The sequence below is a fragment of the Falco cherrug genome, chromosome 4 (genome assembly GCF_023634085.1).
Source record: "Falco cherrug isolate bFalChe1 chromosome 4, bFalChe1.pri, whole genome shotgun sequence".
In the NCBI taxonomy this organism is placed as follows: Eukaryota; Metazoa; Chordata; class Aves; order Falconiformes; family Falconidae; genus Falco; species Falco cherrug.
Window position 1 is genome coordinate 1,461,154 of NC_073700.1, and position 18,531 is coordinate 1,479,684.

An 18,531-nucleotide genomic window follows, 5' to 3' on the forward strand; every position below is an offset into this window, starting at 1 on the left:
GCTTTCTGCGCGTGAGGCTTCGCTTGCCCGTTTAATGGCTGGAAAATGCAGATTAGCAGCAGACATGTAAACTTCTCATTTGTATTTTCACAAGCACGTAAAAGTAGAGCAGCTGCTTCAAGTAGCTTTGCCGCCTGGTCCTTCAGGGACTGAAATCTGAACTTGGAAGTTGAGGGCCAGGACCTGTGATACAGCCTCTGCAGCCTTGTTCTCCCTTAGCTTTCTGAGTTGAAAGGTTTGATTTTTCTAAGGCAAACAGCTCCAGTGCACGGAGACACATAGGAAGAACTTTGCAGGGCTTTCACTGGGACCAGCCAAAATGTGGAGTTAATTTAACTGTCCTGACCTACCCTGTGCACAAAGGAAGCACCAATTACCGGCTGTTCCCATATAGCTTTTGGTCTCTGAACAGAGGTGGTGAGCTCCTGCTGGTAATGAAGGCTTGGGTCACCAAGGCTGATGTACTTCTCAGAGCCAGCGAAGTCTCTGGGCTGTTTTTAGACTTTCAGGGGCAGATGCATCTGCAGGAAATGTCCTGGAGCAGCTTGTTTCTGTCTGTGAGTTCCTGCCCCTTTCGTCCAAGGCATGCAGCAGCTCAGAAGAGCACTGTCTGCTGAGGGTACCCAAAAGCTCTGGCAGGTATCATGATTCCCTCTGTGGGGATGCACATGTGCTGCAATTCCTTTCTGCTCACGATGCCAAGTAAATGTGACTTTCCTTTCTTCAGACTGAGCTTTCCTATAACACAGCACTGTGCAGTGGCAACTGTACCTGTGCCCAGTGAGCAGAAGGCTCTGAGAGGTGCCCATCCTCCTTCCACCACTGTTTTCTGGGCCTTGTATTTCTAGACAAGACCTGTCTGATGGCCTAGTTTGCAGTTCTGATGTATTTGAGGAAAGAAGGGGGGATGCAAGACCGAAGGCTCCGTCTCGCATCATCTCTGTTGCAAGCCTCCCTGTCAGGGCTGTTCCTTGGAGTCAAAGACTTACAGCTGTTGTGGTCTGAGGGCTGTCCAGCTCCTGCCTTGAGCCATCGTGTCCCCTAACCAGTGCAGCAGCCTCTGTTGCTGCAGGGCTTGGCTGGCACAGTGGTGCCTGGAGAGCTTGGCTGCATGCACACCCCACGCTTGTGGTCACTGGCTCTGGCTCTGTGTCAGTGGAGAAGAGGAGTGCACCCGATGGACCCACAGGCAGAGCCTCCCTCCCAAAACAAGGACTCTGTCCTCCGACTCGGAGCCTGCAGGGCCCCTGTTCTCATCGCTTCTCTTGGCTCCAGGTAGGCTGTGCCGGCACCACTAATCATTACAATGCCCATGGTTCCAGCAGCACTGGGGCAGATCTGAAACCGATGTCTCTGCCATCATTTGTTTGGCCTGTGCAGGACAAGGCAGCCCGAAAATCCGCTGGCCCATGTATCTGGTTCAGGGCTGAGCCTGCCGGTTGCTTCTGCTGACAAAACCGCCTGGTGCTGCTGCATTAGGAGGGGGTTAAGATGAAGCTTGGGCTTAGGCAAACAGCTTAGGTTTGACTCTTTCTCTGCAGTTATATTTGCATTTGAATGACATTTGAATTTCCATTTTCTTTCCCCTGCCCGCTGGTTAATTGCTTGCAGAAGCCTGAGCGCTGCAGACTGGGTTTGACACCGGTTAGGTCAGTTAGCTTGAGCAGAGTTCAGCTTGCCTTCTGTTCAGATGTAGAGAGGGCTCAGCCAGGGTATTTTTCATTATTGGCCACGTGTGTTGGGGTAATGCTGAAGGAGCAACCCAGAAGGGGAGTCCGTGTCATACACTAAATTGTCGTCAGTAATTATACTGCAGATGAAATCCCTGGCATGAGGTCTGTCTCGGCAACAGCTGGACACAGGGAGGGGAAGGGAGTAGTGGGGATCTGGCAGAGCTGCAGCAGTATCCGTGCTCACCCCTGCTCAAAAGGCATCAGGGATGGTTTTGAGACTGATTTGAAAGGGTGCAGGAAGGAGCAGAGTCCCTGGCGGCTGCTGCTGCTGCTGCCCACAGGAAGGTCTGGCAGCAAAGTGTGGGGAGATCCTGCCAGATACCTCCAGGGCTAGGGGGATTTTGTAGTGGTGTGCCAAAAGGAGACCCGTGGCCAGATCCTGCAGTACCTGTCTGCTGGCAAAGCACTCTGCCCTTTGGGGAGGATTCATCGGGGGCCGGGGGAGGAGGACCGAAGGCTTGGAGGATGAGAGGGCACTCATGTAGGCAAGAATCTGGGTTTTGCCTGAATTCCCTTGGAAGCAGCAGTTTTGCTCGTTTGCTTATCTTTGTCTTGTTGGCTACAGGGCCTTAAGATCTAAGTTTGAAAAAACAAATCAAACCAAACTATCTTCTTTCATGAGCTGACTGCTCTTGGCTGGCCTAAAAATAACAGGCCGTGTATATCTGAAAGGACTTTGTGAACAAGGTCTTCAAAACCAGCCAGACCACTGTATGTATTTAAATTGCAAACATGGCTAATTTTTTTAATGGTCTTCAATACACTGCCAGGCTTGTGTCATCTTTAGCTGATAAGCGTTAATTTACAATTTTGTCAAATAATAGGAAGACAAAGATAGCCTTTTCCTTTTTTTTTTTTTTTCTTGAGCAACGGAAGAGTTATTTTGAAACCAGACCCTTGAGGGAAATGGCAGGGCTTTAAGGCTGATACTTATTGCGTACATAGAAAACCGGGAAACTTTTTACATGAAAACTAGAGATCCCAAATCATTAACTATGTGTAGCCTTAACAAATACCCTTTGAAGCAATGTTTGAAAGAAACATGGCTAGAACAGAGTCCAGGGCTGCTCCCTGTTCCCAGTTTCACGCCACCACGAACACAGCAGCGACCGTGACCAGGGCAGACCCATGCCGAGGGCTCTGCTGGTTAGTGTTGATTTAGGAACAAGTATTTTTATTCAGCCCGATAACTGCTTTGATTATCTACTCTAATGTGCTGGGCTCTTCCTTTGTCACAAGAACATGGGTGCATTCTGCTGCCAGGGCAGTAGCAGTGGTTAAAGCAGAGCCGTGGCATTGAACGCCTGTGACTTGTTGCTTCCCCAAAGATTTCTCAGGGGAGACACAGGCATCTTCATGGGTTTCATAGGCATAATACACATAAACGTAGTTTTCTTAATAACCTCTTGCAGAACCCTTAGAAACAGTCCACACCTCGCAGGAGAATACAGCTGAACTAGCTCAGCTCTTTTTAAATCAAGTTTAAGTGGGTTTATAAATGTTTTACAACTGTCACATCCCTGCTAGAACAAGTTGGCCCAGTAGGCAATTGCCTGGCCTGTTTTTGTTTTTCGGGAGAGCCTAGTTTTCAGTGTGAGTGTGTCTAGCTGCAGTTTCATTTTCTAGCGTGGGCCCTTAAGAACATGAGTTCGCATGTTAAACTGTAGGTTCAAATGGTTTTCCAAGCAGAAATATTCAGACTGGCCTGTGCCTCCCTCACCGTCCTTTTTGCACGTGGGGCTGGCCAACTTTCCTGAGTGACTTGGCTATCAAACATAGGAACACACATGATTGAAGAGAGAATCAACTCGTGACATGAGATTAAAGGTAACGCTTGGTGTACGTCTGCTCCTCAAGTCATGCGCCGTGCCCGGGGAGGAGGGAGCAGCAGGAAAGCTCTGTATAGTGGGATCCTGTAATTAAGGGCTTGTGCAGAGTGCACAGAAGGGAAGGATTTGTTCCAAGTGTAGCCTGAAATTACACATTCAGCATGCATTTAACCACTCACTATTAAAGTTTTTATTCTTCTTGATTGTGTAAGCCTCAATAATACTGTGGCTTTGTCCTGGCTCCTTATGTTTCTGTTCCTAATGGGCACGCAGCCCTGCCCTTCCTCCCAGTGGGCAGGTTAGTGGCTAATTTTGGCACAAGGGAATAGGGTGGCACCATCCAGCTCGTGCTGATGTAAACGCTGGATTGCACTGGGCACTGTCCTGGCATCTCAGTTTTTAGAGAGTGTGATGAAATTACACAGGTTTTGGGTTTGGGTTTTTTTGTTTTGTTGTTGTTTTTTTTTAAAGAAGCACAAGTGCAAGTCAGCCCTTCTTCAGGCTGCGCAGGAGCAGACCCTGCCTTTGTTCTCTCTTTGCAGAGGAGATGCGGAGGAAGGACAATTTGGGCCTTTGTTCCCACAGGAGGGGGGAGGCTCCCCTGCGCCTGTCTCAGGTGGAGAGCTGCTTTTCCTTCGGGCTGGTGGGGGTAAAAGTGGCTTCTGATCTTGCTGCAGGGGGTGGCAAGCAGCAGCCCTGCCTAAACCCACTGTTTGCTGCCAGGCGTGTGGGTAAACAGCAGCACCAAGTGGAAGGATATTCATGTGTCAGTGCCTCGGTGCAGGTGGGATGTGGCGGGGTTCAGGGCCTGTGGGTCAGCTTTCTCCAGCTGGTGTTTAAGCAGGAATCATAACTAAACGCTGGGCTAACAGCTTTAAACTCTGCTGTATAAACTATACCCAGCGCATGTCTCGTGATGTGCTCTCCTGCTTGTCCAGGCTGGCCGAAAGCAGAGCTGATCCTTCACAGGGGAGAGGAATGAGGGTGTTGCCTGTGCGATCATGGCCGAAACCCTCTGCAGCTCTTGCACAAAAGCTTTCTCAAGCTGCTCTCACCAAAAGACTTTGGGGTCCTATGTTAGTTATCCTTGTAGAGCTGCGCGTCCAGACCCTTCAGTGTGCTCAGACCTGTGGGGGGGGGTGAAGTCTGTGAGCTTCAGCATGCTGCCTGAGCCCTGCCTGCAGCTGCGGGGCCGGGAGAGGTACCCGGCACCCACGGGCTGCCCAGCCCTGCAGCACCAGGCATCGCTCCTCGCCTGTCCATCGCAGGGGCTTTCCCCAGCAGGACATGCAGGTGGGCAGCTCTGGTGAGCCCAGCCCCGTCCCTGCACCCGCTGCTGGGTGCAGGGGTACTCCTGCCAGGCAGGTTTCCTTGCGAAGCTCCTCACTCAGCTTTGTGTTTGGATGAATTATGAAATATGTATGAGCTCTACAGAACTGCAGAGTAACTAAAGCTCCCTTTCAGGAGGAGAGCTGGAGTGCAGCTCTGTGCTGGACTGCAGCACGTCCAGAGCATTGACCAGGCTGCTAAAGGTGGCTCTGTGGGCCCCAAGATTACCTGTTTCCTTGGAGTGTGTAGCAGAGATTCCTCTGGCAAGCTCTGGAAAGCCCAGGCAGGGCACTTTGCAAAAGCCTCCAAGCCCAGGAGGTGGGAACGCTCAAGTTACTCACCCTGGGGTACCTACAGCCCTGGGAAATGTCATAGCCTGTCACCGAGCTGGCAGTGTCACCCCTTCCACCGTGCAGCCCAAGTGGTTCCACTGTGCCTCGCAATCAGCAAACGGCTGTAGCGCAGACAGACAGACATCACTGCTGGGAATGGGGGTTTGGAGGTTTGCATCCACCCTCAGCTACACCCAGAGCAGGAGGCAGGAGACCCCTGCATTCTGGCACGTGTGGCTTTCTCCTGCACAGGGTGGGGAGCACCTTGGTGAGGTGTCAGCTGTGTTGGTGACGTGTTGGAGAGAACCAGGGTCTTTGCATGAGTAAAATGGCCAGGAGACCTGCAGGGTCTGGACTTGGGCTGGCTGGGAAAGTGACCCAAAGCTGGAGGAGGAGGGTGGGCTCAGAAAGGCACAGGTGGATAAACTGGAACGAGGAGGGAGCCAGTGAGGTTACTGCAGGCTCGCTCCTCCTCTGGAGCATATAGAAATCCCATCGCTGCGTGTCTTGCCCCTGCTGTTGGGCCGCGCGGTTTGAATGGGAGGCTTGTGCTCTTGGCCCACGCTTCGCTGATCTGCGCCACAAGTCATGTAAAGGAGGGGAAAAAAAAAGTGTTGCCGTTGACCTAAAAGAGGTAGTAAATAATACGCTGGAGTCCTGAGGTACCTACGGCCTGGGCCAAAGCCACCCCTTGTTCGTAGCCTGCAGAAGCACGTTATTATATGAAAGTGAAATCCTTTGTTTTAAGCTAACTGGGCATAAAGCTAGGCTGGCACACCGTCCTGTGTGATGTCCAGCAGTGCCCCAGCCCACGCGCCGTGTCCCTGCCTGCTCATGCTGGCCATCGTGGTGCTGTGCTGACCAGGTGTCAGGTTTGCTCTCCTCCTTCGTCCCCAGCTTGCCATTCTTCCGGCAGTGCAGGAGGATGCCGTGTTTTAAGCAGCTGCGTAGCTCCAAGGTTTGCTGCTGCTTGTTGAGAGCTGGTGTGCCCGAGCTGGGCAGGGGACCCTGAGCCATGGTTTGCCAGCTTCTGGTCCCTTCGGCTCAGCCTGGCTGCTGCGGGATGAAGCTGAAAGTTATCAGAGAAAACCTCTGTTCTGCTGAGCTGCTGGAGTGGTGGGCTTGCAGGGTGTGGTCAGGTGAGGAAAGGAGCGATGGCAGGGATAGGAGAGGAAGGAGCGAGAAGAGGAGAGTTGCTGGATCAGCTCTGCTGTATGGCGTAACTTCACCCTCAGCTTTGTAGCTGTCCCCAAGACCTGAACTCCCCTTCTGCCCTCAGAGAAGATGCACCACTTGTGCTTAGTACTTGCACAGCGAGTGCTGGAGAGCTACTGCCTGGCAGGCAAGGGATCCGGGCAGGATTTTGTCACCTCCTGTGGCTCCTGAAGCCCTCTGGAACCAGTGCACGCTGCAGAGCTCATCGTTGCCACCACGTGGAGGATGAGACACAGGCTGCCCCACTCTGGCCAGGATGTTCCTTCCCCAGTTGTTGTGCTTCAGAATGTTTTCTCTAATTCTTTAAATTGTTGCTGCTAGAAACTGTCCTAATGCTGTATTTCTAAAAGCACCTTCTGTTTTTTTGTTTGGTAGATCTCCGAAGCTGGGAAGGACTCCTTGCCTTCTTGGTTACACTGGAACACAGACAGCAGCTCCCTGGAAGGGCTGCCCCTTGAGACAGACAAGGGTGTCCACTACATCTCGGTGACCACATTGCAGCCCTTCCCGAACGGGAGCTACGTGCCACAGACCGCAAACGTCTTCTCCATTGAGGTTCACCAAGAAGACCACAACGAGCCTCAGTCGGTGCGACTGGCTGTCCAAGACACGGGTGACACAGCGCCGTTTGTGTGCAGCTCGGAAGAGCCAGTCACTATCCTGACTGTCATTTTGGATGCCGACTTGACAAAAATGACACCAAAGCAGAGGATTGAACTCTTAAATAGAATGAGAAGCTTCTCAGAGGTGGAACTTCATAACATGAAGTTGGTTCCTGTTGTAAATAACAGACTCTTTGACATGTCGGCCTTCATGGCTGGGCCAGGAAATGCAAAGAAGGTGGTGGAAAACGGGGCCTTACTCTCGTGGAAACTGGGATGTTCTCTGAGCCAAAACAGTGTCCCCAACATCAGCAAGGTGGAGGCTCCAGCTAAGGAAGGAACCATGTCTGCCCGCCTTGGCTACCCTGTTGTTGGCTGGCACATTGCTAACAAGAAACCTCACCTCCCGAAGAGGATGCGGCGGCAGATCAACGCCACCCCTACGCCTTTGACTGCCATTGGGCCACCCACTACTGCCGCACAAGAGCCACCGACCAGGATCGTCCCCACCCCGACATCGCCCGCCATTGCGCCTCCCACAGAGACAACGGCACCCCCCGTCCGGGAGCCCATACCACTCCCAAGGAAGCCTACAGTCACCATCAGAACAAGAGGCCCCATCGTCCAGACACCCACGCTGGGACCGATCCAGCCAACCAGGGTAGCAGAAGGCACTGGCATGGCCTCTGTGCCAATTCGCCCTACAATGCCTGGGTACGTAGAGCCCACAGCAGTGATCACGCCACCCACCACTACCACCAAGAAACCGAGAGTCTCCACTCTGAAGCCAGCCACGCCATCTACAACGGATTCCTCCACGGCGACCACGCGAAGGCCTACTCGAAGACCCAAAACACCCCGTCCAACGAAGCCTCCCAGCACAACCAGGTCCCCCATCTCCAAGCTGACAACAGCCTCCCCACCGACCCGTGTACGCACCACAGCTAGTGGGATCCCCCGGCCCTGGGAGCCAAATGAGCCACCCAAGCTGACAAACCACATCGACAGGGTCGACGCATGGGAGGGCACTTACTTTGAGGTTAAAATACCATCAGATACCTTCTATGACAAGGAAGATACCACCACTGACAAACTGCAGCTGACCTTGAAGCTGAAGGAGCAGCAGATGATAGAGGAGAATTCGTGGGTGCAGTTCAACAGCACCAGCCAGCTCATGTACGGCATGCCAGACCACAACCACATCGGGAAGCACGAGTACTTCATGTATGCAACTGACAAAGGCGGGCTTTTTGCTGTGGACGCTTTTGAAATCCATGTCCACAAACGCCCACACGGGGACAAGTCTCCAGTGAAGTTCAAGGCCAGGCTGGAAGGGGACCACAACGCGGTGGTGAATGACATCAATAAGAAGATCATGCTGGTGAAGAAGCTGGCTCTGGCATTCGGCGACAGGAACAGCAGCACCATCACGGTGCAGGACATCACCAAAGGCTCCATTGTAGTGGAGTGGACAAACAACACACTGCCCCTGGAGCCCTGCCCCCGGGAGCAGATCCGGACTTTGAGCAAAAAAATTGCGGATGACTCTGGCGGGCCGAGCCCAGCTTTCTCCAATGTCTTGCAGCCCGAGTTCAAGCCTCTAAATGTGTCAGTGGTCGGCTCCGGCAGCTGCAGGCACATCCAGTTCATCCCTGTGACAAAGGATGGACGGGTGATCTCAGAGGCGACGCCGACAGTGGCAGCTGGAAAAGACCCCGAGAAGAGCAGCGAGGATGACGTGTACCTGCACACTGTCATCCCTGCCGTGGTGGTGGCCGCCATCCTCCTCGTGGCTGGCATCATCGCCATGATCTGCTACCGCAAGAAGAGGAAAGGGAAGCTGACCATCGAAGACCAGGCCACCTTCATAAAGAAGGGTGTGCCCATCATCTTCGCCGATGAGCTGGATGACTCCAAGCCTCCACCATCCTCCAGCATGCCCCTCATCCTCCAGGAGGAGAAAGCCCCACTGCCCCCCCCAGAGTACCCCAACCAGAGCATGCCAGAGACCACGCCGCTCAACCAGGACACCATTGGGGAGTACACGCCGCTGCGGGACGAGGACCCCAATGCGCCACCCTACCAGCCTCCGCCCCCCTTCACCGCACCCATGGAGGGGAAAGGCTCCCGCCCGAAGAACATGACCCCGTACAGGTCTCCGCCACCCTACGTCCCCCCTTAATGAATGGGAGGCTCTCGGGGGAGAAGGGGCCTCCAGCTCCACACCAGTGCTGTCTGTGGGCCGGCAGCCCCCTCGCCAGCCGGGAACCCGAAACCTTAGCCCGCTCCCCAGCGGCCCTCTCTGGCTGTGCCTGCCACACAGGAGCACTCGTGGGACTTGGGGGGACACTTGTTTTATTTTTGCCTAACAAGCTTTGGTTTTATTTTATTCATAGAAAAAATTCTCGGCTCAAACACGCCTTCCCGCCGGCTGGGCTTTTGGCCGGGGCCGGGGCCGGGGTGGCGGGCAGGGAGGGGGGACGGGACGGGTCGGGTCGGGAGGAGCAGGCAGCACTGGGGTAGCACTCTGGGTCCTCCGCTGTTTGCCTTTAACACTAACTGTACTGTTTTTTCTATTCACGTGTGTCTAGCTACAGGACGTAACATGAAAGGTAGCCTAAAAATAATTAAATTCAAGGGACTTTCTGAAGTCGATGTTTTAAGTTTTTACATTTAATCTGCTGTTTACCTAAACTGGGATGTGTAGTTTTGGGGAGGAGGAGGGCAGCACAGTGCTGCAAGTGAGCTCCAGGGCTGTTGATTCAGGGCTGTTGAGGGGGAGGCCCTCGAGGACAGCCAGCCTCATCTTCTTCCTCCTCCTCCTCTGGGGCATCAGCTTCTTGGTTCAGGGTTTGATTCTTTTATTATTTTTTTTTTAAGCAAAGATATCCTATTTTTCTCACGCATCATAAAATAGTCATCAGTTGAGTCAGACTGGCTTGGGGTATTGATGGCTAAGTGTGGGGGCAGCTGCCCGCACCTCGGGGTGCAGCGCTGTGCTGGGGCAGCTCACAGGAGGGTGAGCCAGGTCCTGTGCCACAACAGTTCCTCTGCTTCCCAGTGAGCGCCAGAGTCAGGGTGGTCTTCTTTTCAGCAAAATCCCTTCCCCGCAAGGTGTTTCAGCAGTGGTGGGCTGTTTGTAGCGTGGTGCCGTCTCTCTGCCTCAACTCCTCCTTGAGAGCAGTGCAGGGATGGCCTCGCCAGTCCAGGCCGCACATCTCCTCCTGGCTGCTCCGTGCCTGGATGCTGTTGGAAAAGATTAAAAGTTTAAAAAATAAATAAAGAAAAGAAAAAAAAAAAAAAAAAAAAGAAAAAAAGCGCCAAGAATAGTTAATAGTCAAACAAAATCAGTAAACTCTCAAATCTAATTTTTTACTAAATTTTTGATACATCCTCCAATTGTTTTATTAAAAAAAGACTTAAAAACCGGTGTACCGCTGCCAGCAGTTTGTATGAGCTTAGCTTCTGAGTGCCAGCTCCCAGGGACCCACTGCCCTGCTCGGGCCCAGCTCGTCTGAGCCGTGGGGCCACCCCTGGCTGCCTTCTGCCCCTTGGCTGCCTCTTCCTTTAGTTCATAGATGTTATTTTTCTCTCCTTCATGCTAAATCATTTCAAGTGTGGATCCACTTTGTGTTTTCCCTGAGCATTCTTTTAAGGGTCTGTGTGGGAGGAGAAATAACTCCTGTGTGGCAGTGGCGGGGGGCCCAGTGCACCCCAGGGCCATACCCATCCCCTCCCTGGGGGGTTGGCATGCTGCAGCGCTGGGTGAGCAGCTGGGTGGGCTGGGGGCCTGTGGCGAGAGCCAAGCGGCTGGGTGGGCCGGGGCCGAGCGGCTGGGTGGGCCAGGGGCCCGTGGCCAGAGCCGAGCGGCTGGGTGGGCCGGGGCCGAGCGGCTGGGTGGGCCAGGGGCCCGTGGCCAGAGCCGAGCGGCTGGGTAGGCCGGAGCCCTGCCGCTGCTGGCGGGGGCTCTCCCCGGGGCCCGCCGCGAGCGAGGCGGGTGTGCCGGCGGGTCTCACCGCTCTCGGCGTGGCGGGGGCGGTTTCCGCGCTGCGTAAGGACACGTACGGGCTCGACACCCCGCGCGCTCCCCTACAGCCCCGCCTCTAGCGCCGCGGCGCGGGCCCGGCCGGGCGGGGGGCGGGAGTGTGGCGCCCCCTGCTGGCGCGAGCGCGGCTCCCGCTTCCGGCCGGCGCGGCGCGTGACGTCACAGCGCCCGGGCCGGCCCCGCCCAGGAGGGGCGGCCGCGCTGCGCCGCCATGTCGGGAGCGGCGGGGCCGCCCGCGGGGCCGGGCCGTTCCCCGCTGCCCTGCGCCCCCCGCCCCGCCGCCGCGCTCCAGCTGAGCGGGGGGGCCGAGCCGGCGCGGCCCGGCGTCGCCGTCATCGACCTCCGCCTCCCCCGCGGCGCCGCTGCCGACGTGAGTGCGGCCCGGCGCGGGGCGGCCTGGCCCGGGGCGGGGGGGGGCCGGGGGCGGGCCCAGGGCGGGAGGGCCGGGGGGCGGGGGAGGGCCCGAAATGGGGCGGAGGGTGCCCTGACGGGGCCGGGGCAGGAGCGGGGATGCCGGGGGCGGCAGCGGCCCCAGTACGGGGAGGGGCGGGGGCGGTGCCCGTGCCCGTACCGGGGGGATGCCGGTGCCGGTAGTGCCGGGGCAGCGCCCGTACCGGTGTGGGGCGGGATGCTGCCGGCGGCCCGGGGCCGGTGTGGGGCGGGGGCAAGGGGCGCGCCGGGGCCCGTCCCAGTAGCGGGTGGGGGGCCCGTGCCGATACCGGTATGGGGGGATGCCGGTGCTGGTACCAGTGTGGGGGCGGGTGTATGCCGGTGCCGGTATGGGGGGTGCCGGTGCTGATACCAGTATGGGGGCAGGGGGGTGCCGGTGCCGGCCCCACTATGGGGGGTGCTGGTGCAGGGGCTGAGGCCGCCGGTCCCGCAGGTGCAGGAGATCGTCTTCAGGAACTTCTACACGGCCTTCCTGAGCGTGCGGGTGCAGCGCCTCGGCCCTGCCGGCCCCCGCCGCTGGGTGACCTGCCTGCGGGACTACCGCCTGATGCCCTGCCCGCACACTGAGGAGGGCTCCCAGGACTACTTCTCCCTCCGCCGCCACCAGGTCTGCATGGCTGGCCGCTGGCCGCAGCATCACCCACGCCTCTGGGGCTCACCCACCTTTGCCCGCACCCTAGGATGGCTCCTGGTCTCTGGGGTCCTGTGCTGATGCCCCACCACGTCTCCACGGCAGCGGTGGGCCGGCTGGCCCCTGCGATGCCTCTCCTGCTCCTGCCAGCCCTTCCCAGCAGCAAGGGTCCCCGTGCTGGGCCTGCCCGTGCCCCGCTCAGCCCAGACAGCCACCTGTGAGCTGATGTTCCCTTCAGGCTCCTTACATCTGGGGTGGGTTGGGGTTGGTTTTGGAGGAAATTCCCAAAGCTGCCCCGGAGCAATGCCAGCCCCTGTGGTGACAGCCCCATCCTTGCCCCGGCAGATGCTGTGTGACATGGACCAGGTGACAGCAGTGCGATTCATCCTGCGGCAGCCCTCCCCAGTCTGGCTCCATTTCACCATTGAGGAGCTGCAGATTTTTCCCCCCGGACAAAAGGTGAGCAGGTGCCAATGCTGCCCTTCCTGCCCGGTGCAGGCGGGGGGTCCAGGACAGGCTACCATCTCCAGCCCTGCACCTGGCATTGCTCCCTGCAGCTCCAGGGGCTTTAGGCTCCCTCCAGAGGACATGAGTGTGGGTCCAAGTCCTTGTCCACTGGGGAATTTGGGGTCCTGTCGGGGGCCAGGGGAGGGACTGTTCTGGCTGGCCCCAGTCCTGCTCATTTCAGAGGTGGATGTTTATCTGAGGAGCAGAACAGAAGTGGAGATTGCTGCAACAAATCATGGGTTACAAACAGCCACTCAAAAGACAAAATTACAAAATTCCCTTTAATGATGGTAAAGTGACACATATCCATAGCAATATAAATACGGGTGGGCTCCAAACCACAGAACTCTGCATGGTGTGAGAGGGAGGTGGGATTGGGGATACGCTTGTGTGACCCTCTGGATCTGTTTCAGAGCCCCCAGAAGGATTTCCCCTCCTGGCTCTCCCAGCTGACCCCTCCGGAGCTGCCAGCCAGCCTGCACGGGGTGAGTGAGCCTCGCTGTGAGGTATTAGGGGGAAGAAGGGACCTGTGTAGGGTGCCAGCTGTGGGCGTGAGCATCCCCTTTGAGGTTGCCGGCTCCATCCATGCCCTGTCAGCCCCAGGCCTCCACCAGAAATAGCTGTGGAGCCCCAGAATAACCCGTCTTGTGCTGGGAGTAGTTTGCAGCATTCGGAAGGAAAATAGCTCCATGAGGATGTGTGATTTGAGGTGACGTCTACCTGCCCTCTAGTCGGGGGACAGGAACATCCCCATGGGAGCAATGGGTATGCAGCATCGCTCAGCCAGCACGTGGGGTGTATGGGGGCAGGGTGGCCTGGCTGGTCCCCAGTGCTTTACAGAGGGTGCGCTCTGGGGAGCAGGGCACGTGGGTAGAGGGAGGTCACAGCCGTGGCACTTGTTTACGGCTTGCAAGTCACATCTGCCTGGCCGGCAGCCTTCGGTGAGCAAAGTCCAGACAGAGCAGGGCAGGGGTGGGCAGCTGGCTGGCCCACAGAAACCTGCTGAATCAGCCACTGGTGCTGCCCGTAGGAGCCGGCTGCCACACCACCCAGCACCTCCGCGGCAGTTCTGCTGCCAGGCTTCGGTGCTACAGAGCTTAAGCTGTGTCGGCATCAAGGCTTCTGCCAGCCCCGGCAGGTCTGGGAGCTCCAGTCCCTGCCCAGCTGTCTGGCAGGCTGGAGAGGACACCCTGGTCCCTTGCTGATCGCTTGGATCACGTCCCCTTGGCAAGGGGTGGTCTGGGGGAGATGCTGGGGTTACTCTGGGCTTGTTCCCAGCAACACCACGAGGCACCCACCAGCAGCTCAGTGCCATGGGCAGGGCCGGGCAGGGGAGCAGCAGCACAGAACTTCGCCCCAGCCTGGAGAGTTGCTGCTGAGCCTGCGAGTCCCGCCTGGCTAAAGGTTCCTGGGGTGAACCCGCACCTGCTGCGGGGTTTCTGTCACCAAACCTGGGGAGCGCCGTAGAGGGAGGCTGTTGAGAAACTCTGGACTGCATGATTACGTTTTTAATCATTAGCCAGTAATCTGTTTTCTGTCCTCCCCCTGGACACCTGCCAGCAGGGACGGGCTGTGTCGGCACCATGGCACCTGGGGCTCAGGGTCACCTCTTTCCTCAGCTGCTTGTTTTCCTGGAGCACAGGGCCCTGCTTGCTGCATGTTGGGAAATCACCAGCAGGCTGGGAGTGTGGGCACTATCACAATAGTGCCTGTCTCCCCAGGGGGCACAGCCATCCAGCCCCACCACTGCCCAAGCCCGGGGTGACCCAGCCCATCTGGGCTATGCCCACTCCGCAGCATTGTGCCTGCTTCTTTCCAGGAGCTCCCTGACCCGGAGAAGGTGTCAACAGAGGTCCAGCAAATGTGGGTGCTGACGGAGGTGATCCGGGCTCGCCAGGCAGCTGCCCGCATCGGGCGCTTTGACGTGAGTCCCAGCACCCTGCTCACTGGGGCTCTGGCCTCGCCGCGTCGCTGGCAGAGCCCTCCCAGCGGGATGGGGTGTCCCAGCAGAGCGATGGTGCTGTGCAGGGACCAACGGCTGCTCTCTTTTCCAGGTGGATGGCTGCTACGATATCAACCTGCTTTCCTACACGTGAGCCCCGCTGGTGCCGGCCGGAGGGAGCTGCCTCTTCCGTGCTCCCGGGACTCCAGTGGACTCCTGCACTGCGCATCGGCCTTTGTCCCTGTGGCCCCGGGGGGGGCTCCAGGCTCTCCCCGTGCCCCTTCCCTGACTCCTGCACTCTGGCAGCGGTGGGCAGCGCTGCCAGCCCGGAGCCCCCTGCAGGCCTCTCCAAGGCCGGTGCCCCGCAGCTGCCATGGCTCTGCTCTTGGCTCTGCTCTTGCCGTTGCAGGCAGAGCCTGGCACCCCCCGGCCCGCACCTCTGCGCCGCGAGGCTCCCGCAGACCAGGGGGTGCTGGGCCGGCGCCCCCCACGCTCGGGGGGCCGAGGAGGGGCCGGGAGAGCCTCGGGCACGACTAAAAGCTGCTACGTCGGTCCGGCCTGTGCCTGCCTGTCTCTCGGCGGGGGGGGCGGGGGGGGGGGGCTAATGGCCGAGCACGGGCAGGACCCGCACCCAGCATCCCCCCGGGTCGGCGGCGGGGGAGGCGGGCCCGAGCGCGGGGGCGGGGCGGGGGCCGGGCGGACTCCATGTCCCAGGCGCCCCGGGGCCGTGCCGGGCCGTGCCGGGAGGGAGGATGCTGCGGGCGGGCTGTCGCGCCGCGCTACCCCGCCGCCCCCCGGGCTCCGCGCCGCTGAGCGGGGCCGGCGGGGCGCCGCCCGGGGGGACCGAGGCGGCGGCGGGGCTGAAGCGGACGCCGCTGGACGCCCTGCACCGGTCCCGCGGCGGGCGGATGGTGCCGTTTGCCGGCTGGAGCCTGCCGCTGCACTACGGGCAGGGCCACCTCCAGTCCCACCTGCACACTCGCCGCCACTGCTCGCTCTTCGACGTCTCGCACATGCCGCAGGTAGCCGGGGCGGGAGGGGGGGCTGGGGCCGGGAGGGCACCCGCACCGCCTCACCCCCCTCCCTGCCCCCTTCCAGACGCGGGTGTACGGCCGGGACCGTGTCAGGTTCATGGAGAGCCTGGTGGTGGGGGACATCGCCGAGCTGAAGCCGGGACAGGTACGGGGCACTGGCGGCACCAAGCGTCCGGCAGGGTCAGAGGTCCCCAGGGACACCCCGGGGGGGACAGGCAGGCAGCCTGCCCGTGCTCCTAAGGGCCACATCCTGCAGGGCACCCTGACACTGCTCACCAACGAGAGGGGTGGCATCGTGGATGACCTCATTGTCACCAACACATCAGAAGATCACCTCTACGTGGTGTCCAATGCTGGCTGCGCTGACAAGGACTTGGCCATTATGAGGGTACGGGGCTGCCCGAGCCCCACGGGAGGTGGGGACATGTGGTGGGAATGAGTCCTCCCACCTTTCAGTGACATCTGTGGCTGCGTGGGGTAAGGTAGCTGTGGCCACATGCAGGGCTGGCACCGGCCTGGCCCCCATGCTAGCAGCCCACTGTCACCCTGGCAGGGCAGAGCAGCGGAGCTGCAGGCCGCCGGCAGTGACATTCATCTGGAAGTGTCGGACAACGCGCTGCTGGCTCTGCAAGGTAGTGGGGGGCCCCACGCAGGCCTGCCCTCCTCCGAGTCCTTGTGCAATGGACATCAGTGCCCTCCCCGCATCCCTCCCTTCCCCAAACACTGCTGTCTCCCAGAGCCACCTGCTTTCCCAGGTCCCTCCATGGCACGGGTGCTGCAGGCAGGGCTGTCGGATGACCTAGCCAAGCTCTCCTTCATGAATAGCATTACCACAACAGTCTTTGGCGTGCCAGGCTGCCGGGTCACGCGCTGCGGCTACACCGGCGAGGATGGTGTAGAGGTACCCTGAGAGCTCTAACAGCACCACCACAGTACCAAGGGAGGGGAGGGCCATGCCCTGCTGACCCTGCCTGTGTCCCCCTGCAGATCTCAGTGCCTGCAGGGCAGGCGGTGGAGCTGGCCGAGCGGCTGCTGCATGTCCCCGAGGTGTGGCCGGCGGGGCTGGCGGCCAGGGACAGCCTGCGCCTGGAGGCCGGGCTCTGCCTCTATGGCAACGACATCGATGAGACCACCACACCTGCTGAGGCCGGGCTGCTGTGGACCTTGGGTAGGTCAGGGCCACAGCCACCCCCACCTCCTCAGAGCGGGCAGAGGGCTGAGGTGTCCCCACGGTCCTGGGTGGGGCATGAGGACCAGGCAGACATGACCTCCCCTCACCCATCTCTGCCCCACAGGGAAGCGGCGACGCACAGCCATGGACTTCCCCGGTGCGGCTATCATCATGGCACAAGTGAAAGAGAAGCCGAAACGCAAGCGCGTGGGGCTGACATCAGTGGGACCCCCCATACGGCCCCACATGGTGATCCTGGGCCCCAAGGGCACGCCTGTGGGTAGGTGGGGGTGGCAGGGCTGGCATGGGCATGGCCCCCAGCTGCACCTGTGGCAGAGGAGGGGGCTGGCAGCCCCAGCCCCCCCTGACCTCCCCATGTCCTTGTGTCCCCAGGCACTGTGACCAGCGGCTGCCCCTCGCCCTCCCTGGGCAAGAACATCGCCATGGGCTACGTGGAGGCAGCGCACAGCCGGGCTGGCACCGCACTCGCCGTCGAGGTGCGGAAGAAGCAGCATCCAGCAGTCGTCACCAAGATGCCCTTTGTGCCCACCCAGTACTACATGGCCAAATGAGGCCAGTGCCCGCCATGGGCATGGTGCCCCAGCCCCAATAAAGCCCCTGCCCCACTCTCCTGGCCTCTTCTCCAGTGACGGCGATGGGTGCCAAAGCAAGGGGTGGCACAGCACTTTAATGGCATGGGCAGTACGCGGCGGTCCTGGTGCTCCTCACTCCCGGTGCGTCTTCGCTGGCTCTGTGGCTGGGCCCTCCCTGCAAGAGAGGGGCAGCGTGAGAGGGTCTGGTACAGCACCCCACTGTGGCACGTGGCCATGACACCCTGCTGTGGCATCCCAGTGTGGCACCCAGGTACAGCACCCTGCTCTGGTACCCAGGCACAGCACCCCACTGTAGCGCCTGCTGTGGCACCCTTGCACAGCACCCCGCTGTGGCACCCTGCTCTGGTACCCAGGCACAGCACCCCGCTGTGGCACCTGGGCATGGCACCCGGGCACGGCACACTGCTGTGGCACCCGCCTGCTCCCGGGGGCCGGCAGGGCTGGGCAGCGCTTGCCGGGGTGTATGGTTCGGGGCAGAGCCGGGGGGTGCGCACTGGGGAGCACCGAGCCGGTGCCGTGAGCCGGCGGACGCTCTCCGGGACGCACAGGGCCGGGCCGGGCCGGGGGTGCCGCTGGGGCCGGGCAGGGCGGCGGGGAGGCCGCGGCGCGGGGCGGTGGTTGCGGCCCCGGTAGCGGTCGAGACTCACCGGGGCGGGCAGTGCCGCTCGGCGGCGCCGTTGCGTCCGGCCGGGCCGGCGGGGGAGAGGGAGTGTGCGCGGGGCCGGGCGGGCCCGGGGCCGGAGGCGGGGCCGGGGCCCAGCCCGGTGCCCGGGGGCCGGCGGGCGGCGGGCCCCGTCCGGTAGCAGAGCGCGGCCACCGCCCCGCCGTAGGCGCGCCAGGCCAGGCGGACGCCCAGCAGGCTGAGGCCCAGCCAGAGCAGCAGCAGCTGGCACAGCGCGGCCCGCACGTCCTGCGCCGCCCACTCGGCCGCCAGCTCCCGGCCCAGCGCGCCCAGCGCCCGCCACGGCGCCTGCCAGCCCATCGCCGCCGCCATGGCTGCGCCGGGCGCGCCGCTGCCTGCGGGGGCGGGGCCTGTGGGGGGCAGGGCTTGAATGGCGGGCGGGGCCTCCACGGGGGGCCTTTGGGGTGGGCCCTTC

The 18,531-nt window shown here is 60.0% G+C and overlaps 4 protein-coding genes across 8 annotated transcripts in view; 3 read left to right on the top strand and 1 right to left on the bottom strand.

Annotated features, from left to right (window-relative positions):
- Positions 1-9,690, top strand: part of DAG1 (dystroglycan 1) — a 53,499-nt gene extending 43,809 nt beyond the window's left edge. For all 5 annotated transcript variants that reach the window (XM_055707522.1, XM_055707521.1, XM_055707524.1 and 2 more), the window contains one exon: positions 6,814-9,690. In XM_055707522.1, the coding sequence (XP_055563497.1) occupies positions 6,814-9,222 (2,409 nt within the window). In that variant the 3' untranslated portion in view covers positions 9,223-9,690. The remainder of the gene's footprint in view (positions 1-6,813) is intronic.
- A 1,571-nt stretch (positions 9,691-11,261) lies between these two features.
- On the top strand, positions 11,262-15,169 carry NICN1 (nicolin 1, tubulin polyglutamylase complex subunit). Its single transcript, XM_055707529.1, has 6 exons — positions 11,262-11,455; positions 11,969-12,142; positions 12,512-12,625; positions 13,087-13,158; positions 14,493-14,597; positions 14,728-15,169. Exons 1-6 carry the CDS (start codon positions 11,297-11,299, stop codon positions 14,767-14,769), a joined length of 666 nt encoding a protein of 221 aa, XP_055563504.1. The 5' UTR covers positions 11,262-11,296; the 3' UTR covers positions 14,770-15,169.
- A 159-nt stretch (positions 15,170-15,328) lies between these two features.
- Positions 15,329-17,449, top strand: AMT (aminomethyltransferase). The gene is made up of 8 exons (XM_055707527.1): positions 15,329-15,637; positions 15,714-15,794; positions 15,906-16,037; positions 16,203-16,281; positions 16,405-16,550; positions 16,637-16,817; positions 16,945-17,100; positions 17,214-17,449. The coding sequence occupies exons 1-8, from the start codon at positions 15,368-15,370 to the stop codon at positions 17,390-17,392; spliced, it is 1,224 nt and encodes a 407-aa protein (XP_055563502.1). The 5' UTR covers positions 15,329-15,367; the 3' UTR covers positions 17,393-17,449.
- A 39-nt stretch (positions 17,450-17,488) lies between these two features.
- On the bottom strand, positions 17,489-18,480 carry TCTA (T cell leukemia translocation altered). The gene is made up of 2 exons (XM_055707530.1): positions 18,082-18,480; positions 17,489-17,588 (listed from the first exon to the last, which is right to left on the bottom strand). The coding sequence occupies exons 1-2, from the start codon at positions 18,426-18,428 to the stop codon at positions 17,546-17,548; spliced, it is 390 nt and encodes a 129-aa protein (XP_055563505.1). The 5' UTR covers positions 18,429-18,480; the 3' UTR covers positions 17,489-17,545.
- Positions 18,481-18,531: the final 51 nt, after the last annotated feature.

Excerpts from the sequence above, each read along its gene's own strand:
- NICN1 (XM_055707529.1), top strand. The coding sequence starts at position 11,297 with ATGTCGGGAGCGGCGGGGCCGCCCGCGGGGCCGGGCCGTTCCCCGCTG. Across the intron at positions 12,143-12,511 it reads TCTCCCTCCGCCGCCACCAG|ATGCTGTGTGACATGGACCA; the intron begins GTCTGCATGGCT and ends TTGCCCCGGCAG. Across the intron at positions 12,626-13,086 it reads TTTTTCCCCCCGGACAAAAG|AGCCCCCAGAAGGATTTCCC; the intron begins GTGAGCAGGTGC and ends GATCTGTTTCAG.
- AMT (XM_055707527.1), top strand. The coding sequence starts at position 15,368 with ATGCTGCGGGCGGGCTGTCGCGCCGCGCTACCCCGCCGCCCCCCGGGC. Across the intron at positions 15,795-15,905 it reads CCGAGCTGAAGCCGGGACAG|GGCACCCTGACACTGCTCAC; the intron begins GTACGGGGCACT and ends CACATCCTGCAG. Across the intron at positions 16,282-16,404 it reads CGCGCTGCTGGCTCTGCAAG|GTCCCTCCATGGCACGGGTG; the intron begins GTAGTGGGGGGC and ends CTGCTTTCCCAG.
- TCTA (XM_055707530.1), bottom strand. The coding sequence starts at position 18,428 with ATGGCGGCGGCGATGGGCTGGCAGGCGCCGTGGCGGGCGCTGGGCGCG. Across the intron at positions 17,589-18,081 it reads GAGCGGCACTGCCCGCCCCG|GGAGGGCCCAGCCACAGAGC; the intron begins GTGAGTCTCGAC and ends CCTCTCTTGCAG.